Source organism: Ranitomeya imitator, chromosome 1 (genome assembly GCF_032444005.1).
Source record: "Ranitomeya imitator isolate aRanImi1 chromosome 1, aRanImi1.pri, whole genome shotgun sequence".
Classification (NCBI taxonomy): Eukaryota; Metazoa; Chordata; class Amphibia; order Anura; family Dendrobatidae; genus Ranitomeya; species Ranitomeya imitator.
The window spans coordinates 1,217,538,263-1,217,553,739 of record NC_091282.1 but is presented as its reverse complement, the minus strand read 5'-3'; the positions used below and the strand labels follow the sequence as shown (position 1 = coordinate 1,217,553,739).

The 15,477-nt window shown below is 47.5% G+C and overlaps 1 protein-coding gene across 8 annotated transcripts in view; it reads right to left on the bottom strand.

Annotated features, from left to right (window-relative positions):
- Positions 1-1,320: 1,320 nt before the first annotated feature.
- Positions 1,321-15,477, bottom strand: part of LOC138657323 (probable N-acetyltransferase CML1) — a 55,361-nt gene continuing 41,204 nt past the window's right edge. For 6 of the 8 annotated variants that reach the window (XM_069745047.1, XM_069745045.1, XM_069745044.1 and 3 more), the window contains one exon: positions 1,321-2,114. In XM_069745047.1, coding sequence (XP_069601148.1) covers positions 1,437-2,108 — 672 coding nt within the window. In that variant the 5' untranslated portion in view covers positions 2,109-2,114 and the 3' untranslated portion in view covers positions 1,321-1,436. The remainder of the gene's footprint in view (positions 2,115-15,477) is intronic. The other 2 variants (XM_069745043.1, XM_069745048.1) reach the window with 1 other exon arrangement.

The following is a 15,477-nucleotide window of genomic DNA, read 5'->3' as shown; positions in this document are numbered from 1 at the left end:
CACCGTCTGTTATACAGGGGTGGTCCTCCTCTGGAGACCCCACACTGATGGGAATCACTACAGCAGGTGGCATTGCTAGTCGTCAGTGGACACAGCAGGGGGTCAGGCAGTGGGCAGACACAGCAGGGGGTCAGGCAGTGGGCAGACACAGCAGAGAATCAGGCAGTGGGTAGACACAGCAGGGGGTCAGGCAGTGGGCAGACACAGCAGGGGGCAAGGCAGTGGGCAGACACAGCAGGGGGTCAGGCAGTGGGCAGACACAGGAGGGGGTCAGGCAGTGGGCAGACAGCAGGGGGTCAGGCAGTGGGCACAAACAGCAGGGGGTCAGGCATTGGGCAGACACAGCAGGGGGTCAGGCAGTGGGCAGACAGCAGGGGGTCAGGCAGTGGGCACACACAGCAGGGGGTCAGGCAGTGGGCACACACAGCAGGGGGTCAGGCAGTGGGCACACACAGCAGGGGGTCAGGCAGTGGGCAGATAGCAGGGGGTCAGGCAGTGGGCAGACACAGCAGGGGGTCAGGCAGTGGGCAGACACAGCAGGGGGTCAGGTAGTGGGGCTAATAGCGCCTCTTGCCTGTGCCATGATATGGCCCTGGAATTGGTCTCCTATTACTAAATATATCGCAGTTTGCCAGAACTAAAATATTGAAGTCTGATTCTTCTGATGGTACAAGAACAAGTTACACAGCACTCTATAAATTTGGGAGTAGAGGTGTTCAAGTAGGGTTTTCTGATGGTACATTATTGTGCGACAGAGGGTTTCCAGCCTCCGGGACCCCCGCAAATTAACTCACCGTGGGCCACTTCCCTTTATTCTTAGGCAGGTACAGTGATGGACCCACTTGGCCAACCATGCATGGTGCTGTGGATCTCCACAATTTCAGAGAAGATCAGCAGGGATCCTGAAAAATTGACCTCCAACTATAAATATTTATGGCCAATTTAAATAAAAGGTCACCATCCTGGAGTCATCACAAGACGTTCTGCTTGGTCATGTTGGCCATTAGATGGGAGTGGTATTTGTTACAGGGAGGACTAGACAGTGGATCTGGCTTCATACAGCCAATATTTTGCCCCCGCCAATAGCACCATTGTTTTTTTGCACAATGGTGGCTTTTGGCTCAGTCTGGGAAGGCACAGCTTTAGCAAGGATGTCACACCGGCACCGCACTGTCGGGCTGGGCCCTTATAGTTTGCCTTTACCTCCTCACTGAAGTGACAGATATCCCTCATGATCTTTAAGACCTACACTCTTCCTCGCACATTCTTTAATCCTTCTAAAACATCTTACTTCATAGAAAAGGAAAACAAGAGTTTTATATTTCCAGTTTTTTAATGGTGAGTAACAAGAATGACTTTCTAGGAGCTCAGGTTCCTCCAAATTGATCTTGTTCGATCTATATAAAAACCTGAGACTTTTGACATTTCTGTACTTTTCACCTGTGAACAGGAAGATCGTACCGGTATAACAGTAACGTAAAGCCAATTAATTTTGCCATCAGTGATGGGGCAAAGAAGGTTCTCATTTTCTTAAAACCCATCTTCTCATACAGCCGCCAGGCATCAACTTGAGGGTATGAGGTCTCCAAGATCACGGCCTCACAGCCTCTCTCCCGAGCAAAGTCAATGACCATCCTGCACAAGGCCTTCGCGATTCCCTTGCCCCGGTATTTTCTGGGTACGGACATCCTCTTGAGTTCCACTTGTCTCTCTCCTCCGGGATGATCTGGTGGGACCGCAGCCACAATCCCTGCTATTTCTCCTGAAGACTCCGCCACCCAAAAGCAGTAACCGTCTCTCTGAAAGTAATATTTCTGAATGTCCAACATGTCGTCATCCAGACTGTGCTGGACATACGACACGAAGATGTACTTATTGAGAAGAAATAGGAATCCAATATCAATGATCACAGCTAAAATGGACACCAGTAGTGACCCAGTGATATGTGAGAATAAAAGGAACGTCACCACAAAAATGGCCCAGATGCGTGGGAGACGGAGTGAAAAACGGAAAGCTTTGGCGGTATGTTCAGTTATGCCATGAGCAAAGATCTCTCGAACGCTTTCATAGTCAGAGTCCTTGTAGAGCCGGATCTGGTATTCAGACATGATTTTCTGCAAGAGAAGGGGAACTGAGTTATCCTGCAAGTCATGGACTGCACATGCCACATACAAGGGCAGGCCCATAAATCATTGCCATACAGTCTCCTGACAAATAATGAACATGGAGACTACGAAAGCCGTACAGCACACACTGCCTTCATATAGTTCTCATACGTTGCCCATAGAGGATCATACTCCCACAATGGTCACATAATGCCATATTGTGTTCACATATGACAAGAAGCACAACAAATACCAGAATAGAGCCACAAAGTGCTAATGACTGCCCATAATCTGCCACACAGTGTTGGATGCGTGCCATACATTGTCCCGGTACAGTATATAGTACAGAATATGGCGTCCGATGAGTCTTTACCACCAACAGATTGTCTAGTGCTCAGTTACCCCTTACGAGAGCTCAGTCCTCGAGGATTGCATAGTACAGTCCATGTTCTCTCTTGGCAGAGGAAAGGTGGACGCACTAGTAAGCTCATTCCTCTACGTGTGGCCACTTCTCGTCTGCACATGGAGGACATCAAGCTCCAGGTCCCATGAAGGTTTAAGCAGATATCTGCCAATACACTAATCGTGTAAGACACCTCCATTTTATGATTGTGGATGCTGTACGTGTCATCCAGAACTCACCCTTGTGTATCAGTAAGGGGCTGATGAGCAGAAGATGCACCCACTCAACATCACACAGCATTTGCAAATAAATGTTGCCATTTGCTGGTGGGACTGGACAGGCAGGAACGGAAGGATAGCAAAAAAGGAGAATCAGGAGGAGTGCATACAAAATGTTATTGACACAACTGGACAAACAATAACATAACATGTAAAAAGTGCAAATAAGGACACGCAGTACTGACACCCAGCAGTGTGCACACATGTAGTCACCAACTGTTAGACTAAAGGTAAGATGTGCCATATAGATATAAACCATCATGAAAGAGGGCTTGTAATTAAATGTTAACAACCGGCCCCGCTCTACTAAGGGGTCTTAGAATATGTGGATCAATGGTATGAGGCATACTCAGTCAGGCGCTGAAGAGTTTAGTCATGTATTGTAAGCTAAGTTACTACATAATATAAGGCAGTATAGAATGGATCATCTTACCTGAATGAATAGATGTTTGGGCAAATCACACAGACATTTAACAACCCCAACGCGCGTTTCGCTTGTTCATTACATCATGCTTTCTCAAGGACAGGTGATATAGTGCTCTCAAACAGGACCTTTTGTATCCCAGGCAACCGGTCCCATGAGAGTCACGTGACCGGGTTACTCTCCGGCTATAATGAGTCGGCACATGCGCTCCCAAGCAGCCACACAGCTCCCACGTGACTCAGCATGAGCATCCAAGCGCGCACGAGTGGAAGCAAGGCGGTTGCCATAGCTCCCAGTCAAGTGCCAAGGATGCAGTGGTGCTGGGTATCGTGGGGCGGAAGCGGGGAGCAGAAGAGCGCATGCGCACATGAGCCTTACTGAGAACTCAAACCTCAGATTGAATATAACCATTTGTTGCTCTTATTCCACAGCGGTTCCAAGGTAAGCAGAGAGGGGGTCACTTATAGAGGGGCTGCATTTTATACAGTAGTGACGTTACATTGATATAGACAACGTTCTTTTCCCTTTACTTTTCTCCGCTTGCTTTCATCTTTGTGTAAAGGTACCTTCACACTGGATAGCGATATCGTTCAGTTTGACAGGCAGCAGCGATCAGGATCCTGCTGGGAGATCGTTGGTCGGTGCAGAAAGTCCAGAACTTTATTTCGTAGCTGGACTCCCTGCAGACATCGCTGAATCGGCGTGTGTGACGCCGATTCAGCAATGTCTTTACTGGTAACCAGGGTAAACATCGGGTAACTAAGCGCAGGGCCGCACTTAGTAACCCGATGTTTACCCTGGTTACCAGCGTAAACGTAAAAAAAAAAAAACACTACATACTTACCTTCCGCTGTCTGTCCCCCGGCGTTCTGCTTCTCTGCACTGACTGTGAGCGCCGGCCGGAAAGCACAGCGGTGATGGGACAGACACCGGAATGTAAGTATGTAGTGTTTGTTTTTTTTTACGTTTACGCTGGTAACCAGGGTAAACATCGGGTTACTGAGTGCGGCCCTGCGCTTAGTAACCCGATGTTTACCGTGGTTAGCAGGGGACCGGCATCGTTGATCGCTGGAGAGCGGTCTGTGTGACAGCTCTCCAGCGACCACACAGTGACGCTGCAGCGATCGGGATCGTTGTTGGATTGCTGCAGCGTCGCTAAATGTGACGGTACCTTAAGAGACCGCAGGTTTTGGCAAAGGTTCATAGTGGCCAAGGACGTGACAATGGCTGTAGTTTTCCTTATGTTGCCAGAAGAGAAGATGGGATCAGAAGGCTAAGAGAGAAACAATTAAAGTGCAAAAACTGTGAAAAAGAAAAATCACATAAACATACAAATAAAACATAAAAGTCAGAAACTCTGTTCAAAGTTAAAGCAGGAGGGAACATAATGCATTGTTTGGTGTATCTGGAAGAGTCCTATTATGAGAAGGGAGCACAATGTAAGGACTCGTTCAGACCGTCTGGTTTCTTGGTCCCCAGTGTGATGATCCATTTAAGCTCACACTGGGCCAGGGGCTGCTCGGTATTGCTGCCCCTTATCCCAGTGTGAACAGTATGGATGCCGATGACCATGAATCTCCTTGGGTCACAATTGTGGACGGCTCTTGGCCACCCCAATGTCCCGCACACGCTCCCGCACTCTTACCCTAAGTTCTCTAGATATAAGTCCCACATAAATGAGTGGGCAGCTGCAGGTGGCATAGTAAGTTACATTCATACCAATGCAGGAGACGAGTTCTCTAATTTGAAAGTTTTTCTTACCATCTGCAGAGTGGAACGGGTGCAGCAAAGGACATTGGCGCAGGTAAGACAGTGGCCCATGAAAAATAGCCCTTGAGGGTCCTCTTGAGCCAAAAGGGGTAACAGCAGGTGTAACATAATGGCTTCTCATGAGCAGGTCTTTAAGATTTTTTGATGTACGTGGGGTCATCAGTGGATGTTAGACAGAGAGGGTCCCAAGGAGGGTTCAGTGCTCAGTATGGGCCAGTGCTTGTAAGGATGGCTCTCATATTGTCCCACTAGTGAACAAACGCAGAGATGAAGCAGATTTTCTCATCCTCCTTCTCCCTCTTCTTACTCTGATACAGGGTGCGATTACGGGGAGTGGACGTAGCCCTATTGTACCCATAACACTTATGGCATTTATATAGCGCTTTATGTATGTGGGGCTTACATCTAGAGAACTTAGGGTAAGAGTACGGGAGCATGTGCGGGACATTGGTGCGGCCAAGACAGTGGCCGACCTTTCTGAACTAAAAACCATCCCCTGGCACTTTAGAGCCATTCAAAATTGTGATTCGAGGGGATTCATGGTCATCGATATTGATACTGTTCACATTGGGATAAGGGGCGGTGTGGCGACATCGCATTTAATCTGAATTATCCAGACATATTATTTCAGTATGATCAGGGACATGAGCAGGGGCAGCACGGTGGCTCAGTGGTTAGCTTTGCAGCGCTGGGGTCCTGGGTTCAAATCCCACCAAGGACAACATCTGCAAGGAGTTTGTATGTTCTCCCCATGTTTGCGTGGGTTTCCTCCGGGTGCCATGGTTTCCTCCCACATTCCAAAGACATACTGATGGGGCTCACAATCTAAATTCCCTATCGGTGACAGCGATGATAATGTGTGGAAACTGTAAAGTGCTGTGGAATATGTTACCGCTATATAAAATTAAAGATGATTATTATGAGCTAGAGTTCATGTGAGAATGACTGTTGGCCCTTATTGTAATAAATTCACTGGCGGCCATTTGTTGACTGTCTGCTGATTAATTATTGTATTTGTCCTTGTATTGTTCTGCAATCTTTGGGAAACAAAGGCACAATGTTTGAATGTTTGTTAATATGTTGATGACCCCTTGGTGCTCTTTAATATGAAGGACAATCTATGCATGTTGTTTGCGCACTCCTGCAGTGAGGGATGGCCTCCTACCTCCTTCCCCAAGCCTGTGGTGGAATGTCTGAAAGAGAGTGTGACCTATAAAATGGAGAATCTGCCTGTGTTCAGGGTGCCTACATTACAGAAGTCATGGCATCATCATTCCAACTGAAGTAATACAGAGCTGCCACATTTGACCATCGCTGAACCATGGATATGTTTGGAGAAAGCCAGGATTGGACCCGTTGGTCACCTGGTTCCATGGGGATGTTCAGAGAAGCCAGGTTGTAACCCTCCAGTCACCTGGCCTTGTACCTTGCATGGACTGCCATCTTCCTATGCTTGTCGTTACCTACTCTCTGTGTGTGTATCACAGGTGAGGTAGCGACACTGGGAGCTCTGACATAACATCTGCCATTATCCCGGCGAGTCAGCGAAAGGGTGAGACTCTGTAATTTGCACCATCTTGGGGTATTTGCTGAGATTGTTCTGTTTGCTATTGGGTGTTGTGGTTCAATAAAGTATTGCCGCACTGTTTTACCCTCACCCTGTGTTGTCTGTGTAGTGTATTGCCCACCGGGAGATAGAGCGGGCATTCAGTGGTATGAGCCCTGGTCCATGCAGTCTTGCTAAAGGCAGCCGGGCCAGTGGACAAGAGCACCCACTGACCTATGTATCTCCACAGGCAGCAATACCGAGCAGCTCCTGGCCCAGTGTGAGTTTAAATGGATCGTCACACTGGGGACCAAGAAACCGGACGGTCTGAACGAGTCCTTACACTGTGCTTCCTTCTTCTAATAGGACTCTTCCAGATACACCAAACAATACATTATGGTCCATCCTGCTTTAACTTTGAACAGAGTTTTTAACTTTTGATTGTATGTTTATGTGATTTTTCTTTTTCACAGTTTTTGCACTTTTTCTCTCTTAGCCTTCTGATCCCATCTTCTCTTCTGACAAGATAAGGAAACTACAGCCATTGTCACGTTCTTGGCCACTATGAACCTTTGCCTAAACCTTCGGTCTCTTACGGTATGTGTCCACGTGCAGGAAACGCTGCGTGTTTGATGCTGCAGAGAGACACAGCGTCAAACACGCAGCATCCAGATGTTACAGCATAGTGGAGGGGATTTAATGAAATCCAGTCTCCACTATGCGTGGTAACACGCACGCGGCGGCCCTGCGACTCCGGACATGCTGCGCGTCTTTTCAGATCGCAGCATGTCCATATACCTTGCGGCGATGCTGCGTCGCCGCAAGGTATAGCACAGGGCCCTATGTGTGGTGTGCGATGATCCCGGATGTGTGCTATGAACACATCTGGCATCATCGTGTCCCAGAAGGGGGCGGAGCTTAGCGCAGATCGGGTTTGCCGCTCCGACCAAACCGCCGGCCATCCTGATCGTGGACACATACCCTTAGGCTGCTTTTACACATCAGTCTTTTGCCATTAGGTACAATCTGGCGAATTTTTGAAAAAAACGGATCCGGCAAAACTTGACGCCGGATCTGTTTTTTTTCTCATAGACTTGTATTAGTGCCGGATTGTGACGGACGGCCTCACATTTCATCTGTTTTTTGCCGGATCTGTCGAAAATACGTTTTCCGGCGGCCGGAGAAAACGGACATAGGAAAGTTTTTTCTGTCTGTCCAAAAAACAGACAGTGAAGGATCCAGCGAAAAATGGGTGAAACGTGAGCTCAAATGATGGAATCCGGCGACGGATTCCGTTTTTTTTTTTAAACAAATCATGCATTTTCAATTCTGGAGTCTCTCTTTTTTTCAAAATTCGCCGGATTGTGCCTGATGACAAAAAAACTGATGTGTGAAAGTAGCCTTACACAAAGATGAAATAGGGGAGAAAAGTAAAGTGAAAAGAACGCTGTCAATATCAATGTAACGTCACTACTGTACAAAATGCAGCCCCTCTATAAGTGACCCCTCTCTGCTTACCTTGGAACCACTGTGGAATAAGAGCAACTAATGGTTAAATTCTATCTGAGGTTTGAGTTCTCAGTAAGGCTGATGTGCGCTCAACCGCTCCCCGCTTCCGCCCCGCAATATCCAGCACCACGGCATCCTTGGCATTCGACTGGGAGCTATGGCAACTGCCTTGCTTCGACTCGTGCACACTTGGACGCTCATGCCGAGTCACGTGGGAGCGGTGCGGCTGGTTGGGAGCGCATGCGCCGACTCATTATAGCCGGAGAGTAACCCGGTCACGTGACTCTCATGTGACCGGTTACCTGGGATACCAAAGGTCCTGTTTGAGAGCACTATAGCACCTCCGTTTGAGAAAGCATGGCGTACTGAACAAGCGAAACGCGCGTCGGGGTTGTTAAATGTCTGTGTGATTTGCCCAAACGTCTATTCGTTCAGATAAGATGATCCATTCTATTCTGTCTTATATTATGTAGTAACTTAGGTTACAATACATGACTAACCTCTTCAGCGCCTGACTGAGTATGCCTTTACATGCCATTGATCCTCATATACTAAGACCCCTTAGTAGAGCTGGGCCGGTTGTTAACATTTAATTACAAGCCCTCTTTCATGATGGTTTATATCTATATGGCACATCTTACCTTTAGTCTAACAGTTGGTGACTACATGTGTGCACACTGCTGGGTGTCACTACTGCTGTCCTTATTTGCACTTTTTACATGTTATGTTATTGTTTGTCCAACTGTGTCAATAACATTTTGTATGCATTTTTGAAAAACAAACACTCCTTCTCCTTTTTGCTATGCAATTTTGGGAGTGGTTTTTCTTTTGTGGCTAAGTGTACCTTTTTGGTACTTTGCTCACAAGTTGCTATGAGACTGGGTTTCTGCCTAACATGAACTGAAGGATGAATTGTTTCCTGAGGGAAGAATTTGAAGAGGACGCCAGATCAAGTGACAGCTGTGGTACAGTTGCTAAATATAAAAGGCCGGGATGATGACGGAGAGACGCAGTTGGTGCCAGGATATGAAAGGAAGAGTATGCATAAACCAGACTTCTGCGGTCAAGTGCCGAAGACCAGACGTCTCAGGTCAAGTGTTGAAGACCAGATGTCTCAGGTCAAGTGCCGAAGACCAGATGTCTCAGGTCAAGTGTTGAAGACCAGACTTCTCAGTTCAAATAATCAAGACCAGACTTCTCAGGTAACGTACCGAAGACCAGACTTCTCAGGTCAAATACTGAAGACCAGACTTCTCAGGTAAAGTACCGAAGCCCACACTTCTCAGGTCAAATACTGAAGACCAGACTATTCAGGTTAAGTACGGAAGACTAGACTTCTCAGCACCAAAAAACAGACTTCTCAGGTAGAGTACCGTACACCAGATACTCAGGTAAAGTACCGAAGACCAGACTTCTCAGGTCAAATACCGAAGACCAGACTTCTCAGGTCAAATACCGAAGACCAGTCTTCTCAGGTCAAGCCCCAAAAGCCAGACGCTGATCACAAGAGAGGAACGAAGAAAAGGACCTCTGAGTGTAGCGGGCTGTCGATTCCTATGCAGACGTAGGTACTAATTGGGAAAAGTTGCTAATTTGAATTGGACTTGTCCCTTAGCAGACGGCACCATGGTCCCTAAAGGACCTGTATGCCATAGTGTGAAATCATCTATTTGTATAATGAATTGTTCCTATACGGGAAGTGGCAACCGGTTAGGATAATACTGACGTTCCCCTGATAGAGAGACCACGGTTAAATATCGTTAGGTAATATCTATTAATCAGTGTCCTAAGTAGCTGAACAGAGAAATATTGCCTGAATACTTCATATTTTATCAATCTGCCGGTTGATTGTCGTCTGTAATATTTCCTTTTTATCACTACTGTTTTCTTTGTTTTGTAAAATAAACTCCCCTTATGAGCCATCACCGAGTCGCCATTACTGCACGGTTGCATTCTCGGACCTTGTTCACATATCAGTCTCTGCTACAACTACTTCTATACTGGAAAAACATATATTAAAGTATCCAAAGAAGAATCAAAAATAGGGAAGTAAGAATATCAGCATGAGGCCCCTTCACACATCCGATTAAAAAAAAGTACGAGTGAGACGGTCGGTTTTTACTATCAGTGTGGCCTTCTGTTGGCTGTCCATGTGTACATGGGTGACATCTGTGTGTAACATCTGAGTGACATCCGTGTGTACATGTGTAAGAATTGTGTGACATCCATGTGCACCATCCGTGTGACATCCATCTGTGCCATCCGAGTGTACATGTGTACCAACCATATGACATCCATATGTATCATCCGTGTAGATGGTAAATATAATAGATAGATGAGCCCCGACCAAGTATTGAGTGCATTTGCTGAACATACATTTCAGTAGGCCAACATTTCGGATTTTACAATCATTTTTCAAGCTGGTGATATAAAGTATTCTAATTTACTGATATAATGATTTTTGGGTTTTCATTGGCTGTAAGCCATAATCATCAACATTAACAGAAATAAACACATGAAATAGATCACTCTGCTGTTGTCTAGACTTTTGCTTATGTAAGCCTGTAATAATGACTTGTAAGCTGATATTTCATATAACAGTGTGTGCGTATCTTTAATGACTAGTGATGTTTGCTAATATGCTAATTATGCATTGTATTATGGAGCCAGTTTGCTGACTTCGAAAGCAGAGAGGGAAAAACTATGCAAATAGATTAAATAATCAAGTAATGCTACTTGATCTCATCAACATTCTTCCCTTTATCTTGATGCTGTACTTAAAGACACTGGGTAAATCTAAAAATATGTTACATGCCTTGGATATAAAGAGAGACAGAGAAATGGGCGAGAGACAGCTGGAGATTCTGCCAAGACATATACATCCAAAGGACCAGAGACAGGACAGCAGCCAATATCATGGCTCCATCACAATGGAACATGGATCTATCATTCTACAGGAAACAACCTAGGGGTTTTCAGCTCCGGTTGGAAGGATACAGATCTGCTCCATTGACCAATGCTAGATCATGGATACATGTGGAGAAAGCCAGGATTGGACCCACTGGTCACTTGGCTCCATGGAGATGTTTGGATAAGTCAGGTGGTGACTCTCGTGTCAACTGGCCTTGTACCTTGTTTGGACTCAATGGAGTGTCATCTTCCTATGCTTATCGTTAACTCCTCTCTATGTGCGTATCACAGGTGGGGTAGCCTATCCCGGGGAGTCAGCGGAAAGGTGAGACTCTGTAATGTGAACCATCTTGGGTACTGTGCTGGGTCTGTTCTATGTATTATTTGCCAGTTTTGTTGCTCAATAAATCATTTCCACACTGTCTTACCCTCACCCTGTGTTGTCTGAGTAGCGTTATGCCCACGTTAATGGGAGAGCGGGCGTTCGGTGGGACAATCCCTGGTCAATGCGGTTTCAGCTAGCGGACCTGGGCGCCCGTCGACCCCCGTGTCTCCACAGATAGATAGCCCAGGATTAGTCTAGAGATAAGGACACCAGGTTCAGTCTATAGGATAGAGTTAATGGATAGAACTAGCCAAGTTCAGGTGTAGCGGGCTGCTAGGGCCAACAAGTACTGCTCATCCAAATCAGGGGGAAGCCCTACTTGAATCCAAAGCAAATGCCCCTGTCGCACCTGGAGCTCAAGTTCTGACTTGAGGGGGGGCTGCTGAAAACATTGTGTCCTCTGATGCAGGGCTGGACTGGCCATTGGGCAATTCTGGCAAATGCCAGAAGGGCCTGTCTGGCTGTGGGCTGCCTTGTCTGCTACATTGTTAACAGTATGGGTGTCCTGAGAACACCGATTCTGTTAACAGTTGTGATGAAGCACAAGGTCACTGACTGTCACTTACCCCAGCAGGCCACGGGTATCATTTGAAATATTGGTCTTGTAGTAAATCTTTCTTTCAGGGTAATATTAGTCATATATCCCATCTAGTTCTTGGGGACCGGGACAACTTAGGCCTGTGTGGTTTCAAATGCCAGGGCTGAATTTCAGCCCCAGTCCGTACCTGCTCTGATGTATAGTGGAAGATTGACAGGGACCGCCAAGACGGAAGGTGATGGATCCCAGGTGCACTGCTGAAGTGGACAGGAAATTCATGAGACTGACGGAGTTAGTGGGCTTAGGCTGTGTGCACACGTTGCGGTTTTTTCGCGGTTTTTCCCGATAAAAACGCTATAAAACTGCAAAAAAAAAAAAACGCATACAATAAGCATCCAATCATTTAGAATGAATTCCGCATGTTTTGTGCACATGATGCGTTTTTTTCCGTGAAAAAAACGCATCGCGGTAAAAACCGCACCATGTTCATTAATTTTCCGTTTTTTTTTTGCGGATTTCCCACTCCAAAATGCATTGGGAAGTGTCCGGAAAAAACCACGGCAAAAACGCGTCAAAACCGCGGCAAAAACGCATGCGTTTTTTTTGCGGATTTCTTGAAGAAAATGTCCGGAATTCTCAGGAATTTTCTGCGAGAAATCCTGAACGTGTGCACATAGCCTTATAGATAGTCCAGGATGAACAAGTGGTAGAGCTGAGGATGCGTTGTACTAAGGAAGGATGAAACATGAAGATACTCTGTGTTACAACCTGATGAACTTAGACTGACGAGTAAACGTTTGCTTGTTGCAAAGAACTTAGTGTCCCCTGAGTTCTGTGCTGTGGCTACTGAGGATGGAGGCCTGTGGCCCACACATGAGTGTAATGCACCCCACACCCTACAGCACACTGGGACTGGGACATGATATTCCTGTAGGGTGTTGAAGCGTAAGCTGACAGCAACTCGGTCATCGCTACAACTTGTGGCAACTTTACATGTGTGTGTTTTGTTTTATTACCAGGTTAGTAATGGGGTATTTCATAGACCCCTCTCCATTACTAACCCCAGGGCTTGATGTCTGATAGACACCTCTCCATTACTATCCCCTGAGCTTGATGTCTGATAGAGCCCTCTCCATTACTAACCACAGGGCTTGATGTCTGATAGACCCCTCCATCACTAACCCCGGGGCTTGATGTCTGATAGACCCCTCCATCACTAACCCCGGGGCTTGATGTCTGATAGACCCCTCCATCACTAACCCCGGGGCTTGATGTCTGATAGACTCCTCCATCACTAACCCCGGGGCTTGATGTCTGATAGACCCCTCCATCACTAACCCCGGGGCTTGATGTCTGATAGACCCCTCTCCATTACTAACCCCAGGGCTTGATGTCTGATAGACCCCTCCATCACTAACCCCAGGGCTTGATGTCTGATAGACCCCTCCATCACTAACCCCAGGGCTTGATGTGTGATAGACTCCTCCATCACTAACCCCGGGGCTTGATGTCTGATAGACCCCTCCATCACTAACCCCAGGGCTTGATGTCTGATAGACCCCTCTCCATTACTAACCCCAGGGCTTGATGTCTGATAGACCCCTCCATCACTAACCCCAGGGCTTGATGTCTGATAGACCCCTCTCCATCACTAACCCCAGGGCTTGATGTCTGATAGACCCCTCTCCATTACTAACCCCAGGGCTTGATGTCTGATAGACCCCTCCATCACTAACCCCAGGGCTTGATGTCTGATAGACCCCTCTCCATCACTAACCCCAGGGCTTGATGTCTGATAGACCCCTCTCCATTACTAACCCCAGGGCTTGATGTCTGATAGACCCCTCCATCACTAACCCCAGGGCTTGATGTGTGATAGACCCCTCTCCATCACTAACCCCAGGGCTTGATGTCTGATAGACCCCTCTCCATTACTAACCCCAGGGCTTGATGTCTGATAGACCCCTCCATCACTAACCCCAGGGCTTGATGTCTGATAGACCCCTCTCCATCACTAACCCCAGGGCTTGATGTCTGATAGACCCCTCTCCATTACTAACCCCAGGGCTTGATGTCTGATAGACCCCTCCATCACTAACCCCAGGGCTTGATGTCTGATAGACCCCTCTCCATCACTAACCCCAGGGCTTGATGTCTGATAGACCCCTCTCCATTACTAACCCCAGGGCTTGATGTCTGATAGACCCCTCCATCACTAACCCCAGGGCTTGATGTCTGATAGACCCCTCTCCATCACTAACCCCAGGGCTTGATGTCTGATAGACCCCTCTCCATTACTAACCCCAGGGCTTGATGTCTGATAGACCCCTCCATCACTAACCCCAGGGCTTGATGTGTGATAGACCCCTCTCCATCACTAACCCCAGGGCTTGATGTCTGATAGACCCCTCCATCACTAACCCCAGGGCTTGATGTCTGATAGACCCCTCTCCATCACTAACCCCAGGGCTTGATGTCTGATAGACCCCTCCATCACTAACCCCAGGGCTTGATGTGTGATAGACCCCTCCATCACTAACCCCAGGGCTTGATGTGTGATAGACCCCATCCATCACTAACCCCAGGGCTTGATGTGTGATAGACCCCTCTCCATCACTAACCCCAGGGCTTGATGTCTGATAGACCCCTCTCCATCACTAACCCCAGGGCTTGATGTGTGATAGACCCCTCCATCACTAACCCCAGGGCTTGATGTGTGATAGACCCCTCTCCATCACTAACCCCAGGGCTTAATGTCTGATAGACCCCTCTCCATTACTAACCCCAGGGCTTGATGTCTGTTAGACTCCTCTCCATTACTAAAGCCATGTGATGAAGTCTGATGTCTTTATTTCTTGCCAATACACCAATGCCTCTTTACCAATCTCCTCCACAGTGCTGCATCGCCCTACATCTCTAACACCCTACCCAACCTCACCACAGTGCTGCATTGTCCTACATTTCCTCCTCACCTTTGTCTACCACCCTACCCATCCTCTCCACAGTGCTGCACCACTCTACATTTCCTCCTCACCTCTATCACCCTACCAGTCCTCTCCACAGTGAAGCCCAACATCTCCTCACCTGTCTGACACCTACCTATCCTATCCATAGAGCTGCACTTCTCTACATCTCCTTCTCCACCCTCTGTCTACCACCTACCTATTGTGTCCACAGTGCTGTACCACCCTATATCTCATCCTCACCTCTGTCTACCACCCTTTCTGTCCTCTCCACAGTGCTGCATCCCACTACATCTCCTCCTCACCTCTACCACACTTCCTGTCCTCTCTGTAGTGCTACACCACCCTACATCTCCTCATCACCTGTCTACCACCCTTTCCTGTCCTCTCCACAATGCTGCACCTCCCTACATCTCCCCCTAACTTGTCTACCACCCTACCCATCCTCTCCACAGTGCTGCACCACCCTACATCTCCTCCTCACCTCTGTCTACCACCCTAACCGTCCTCTCCATAGTGCTGCACCACCCTACATCTCCTCACCTGTATACCACCCTACATCTCCTCATCACCTGTCTACCACCCTACCTGTCCTCTCCACAGTGCTGTACCATCCTACAGCTCCTCCTAACCTCTGTCTACCACC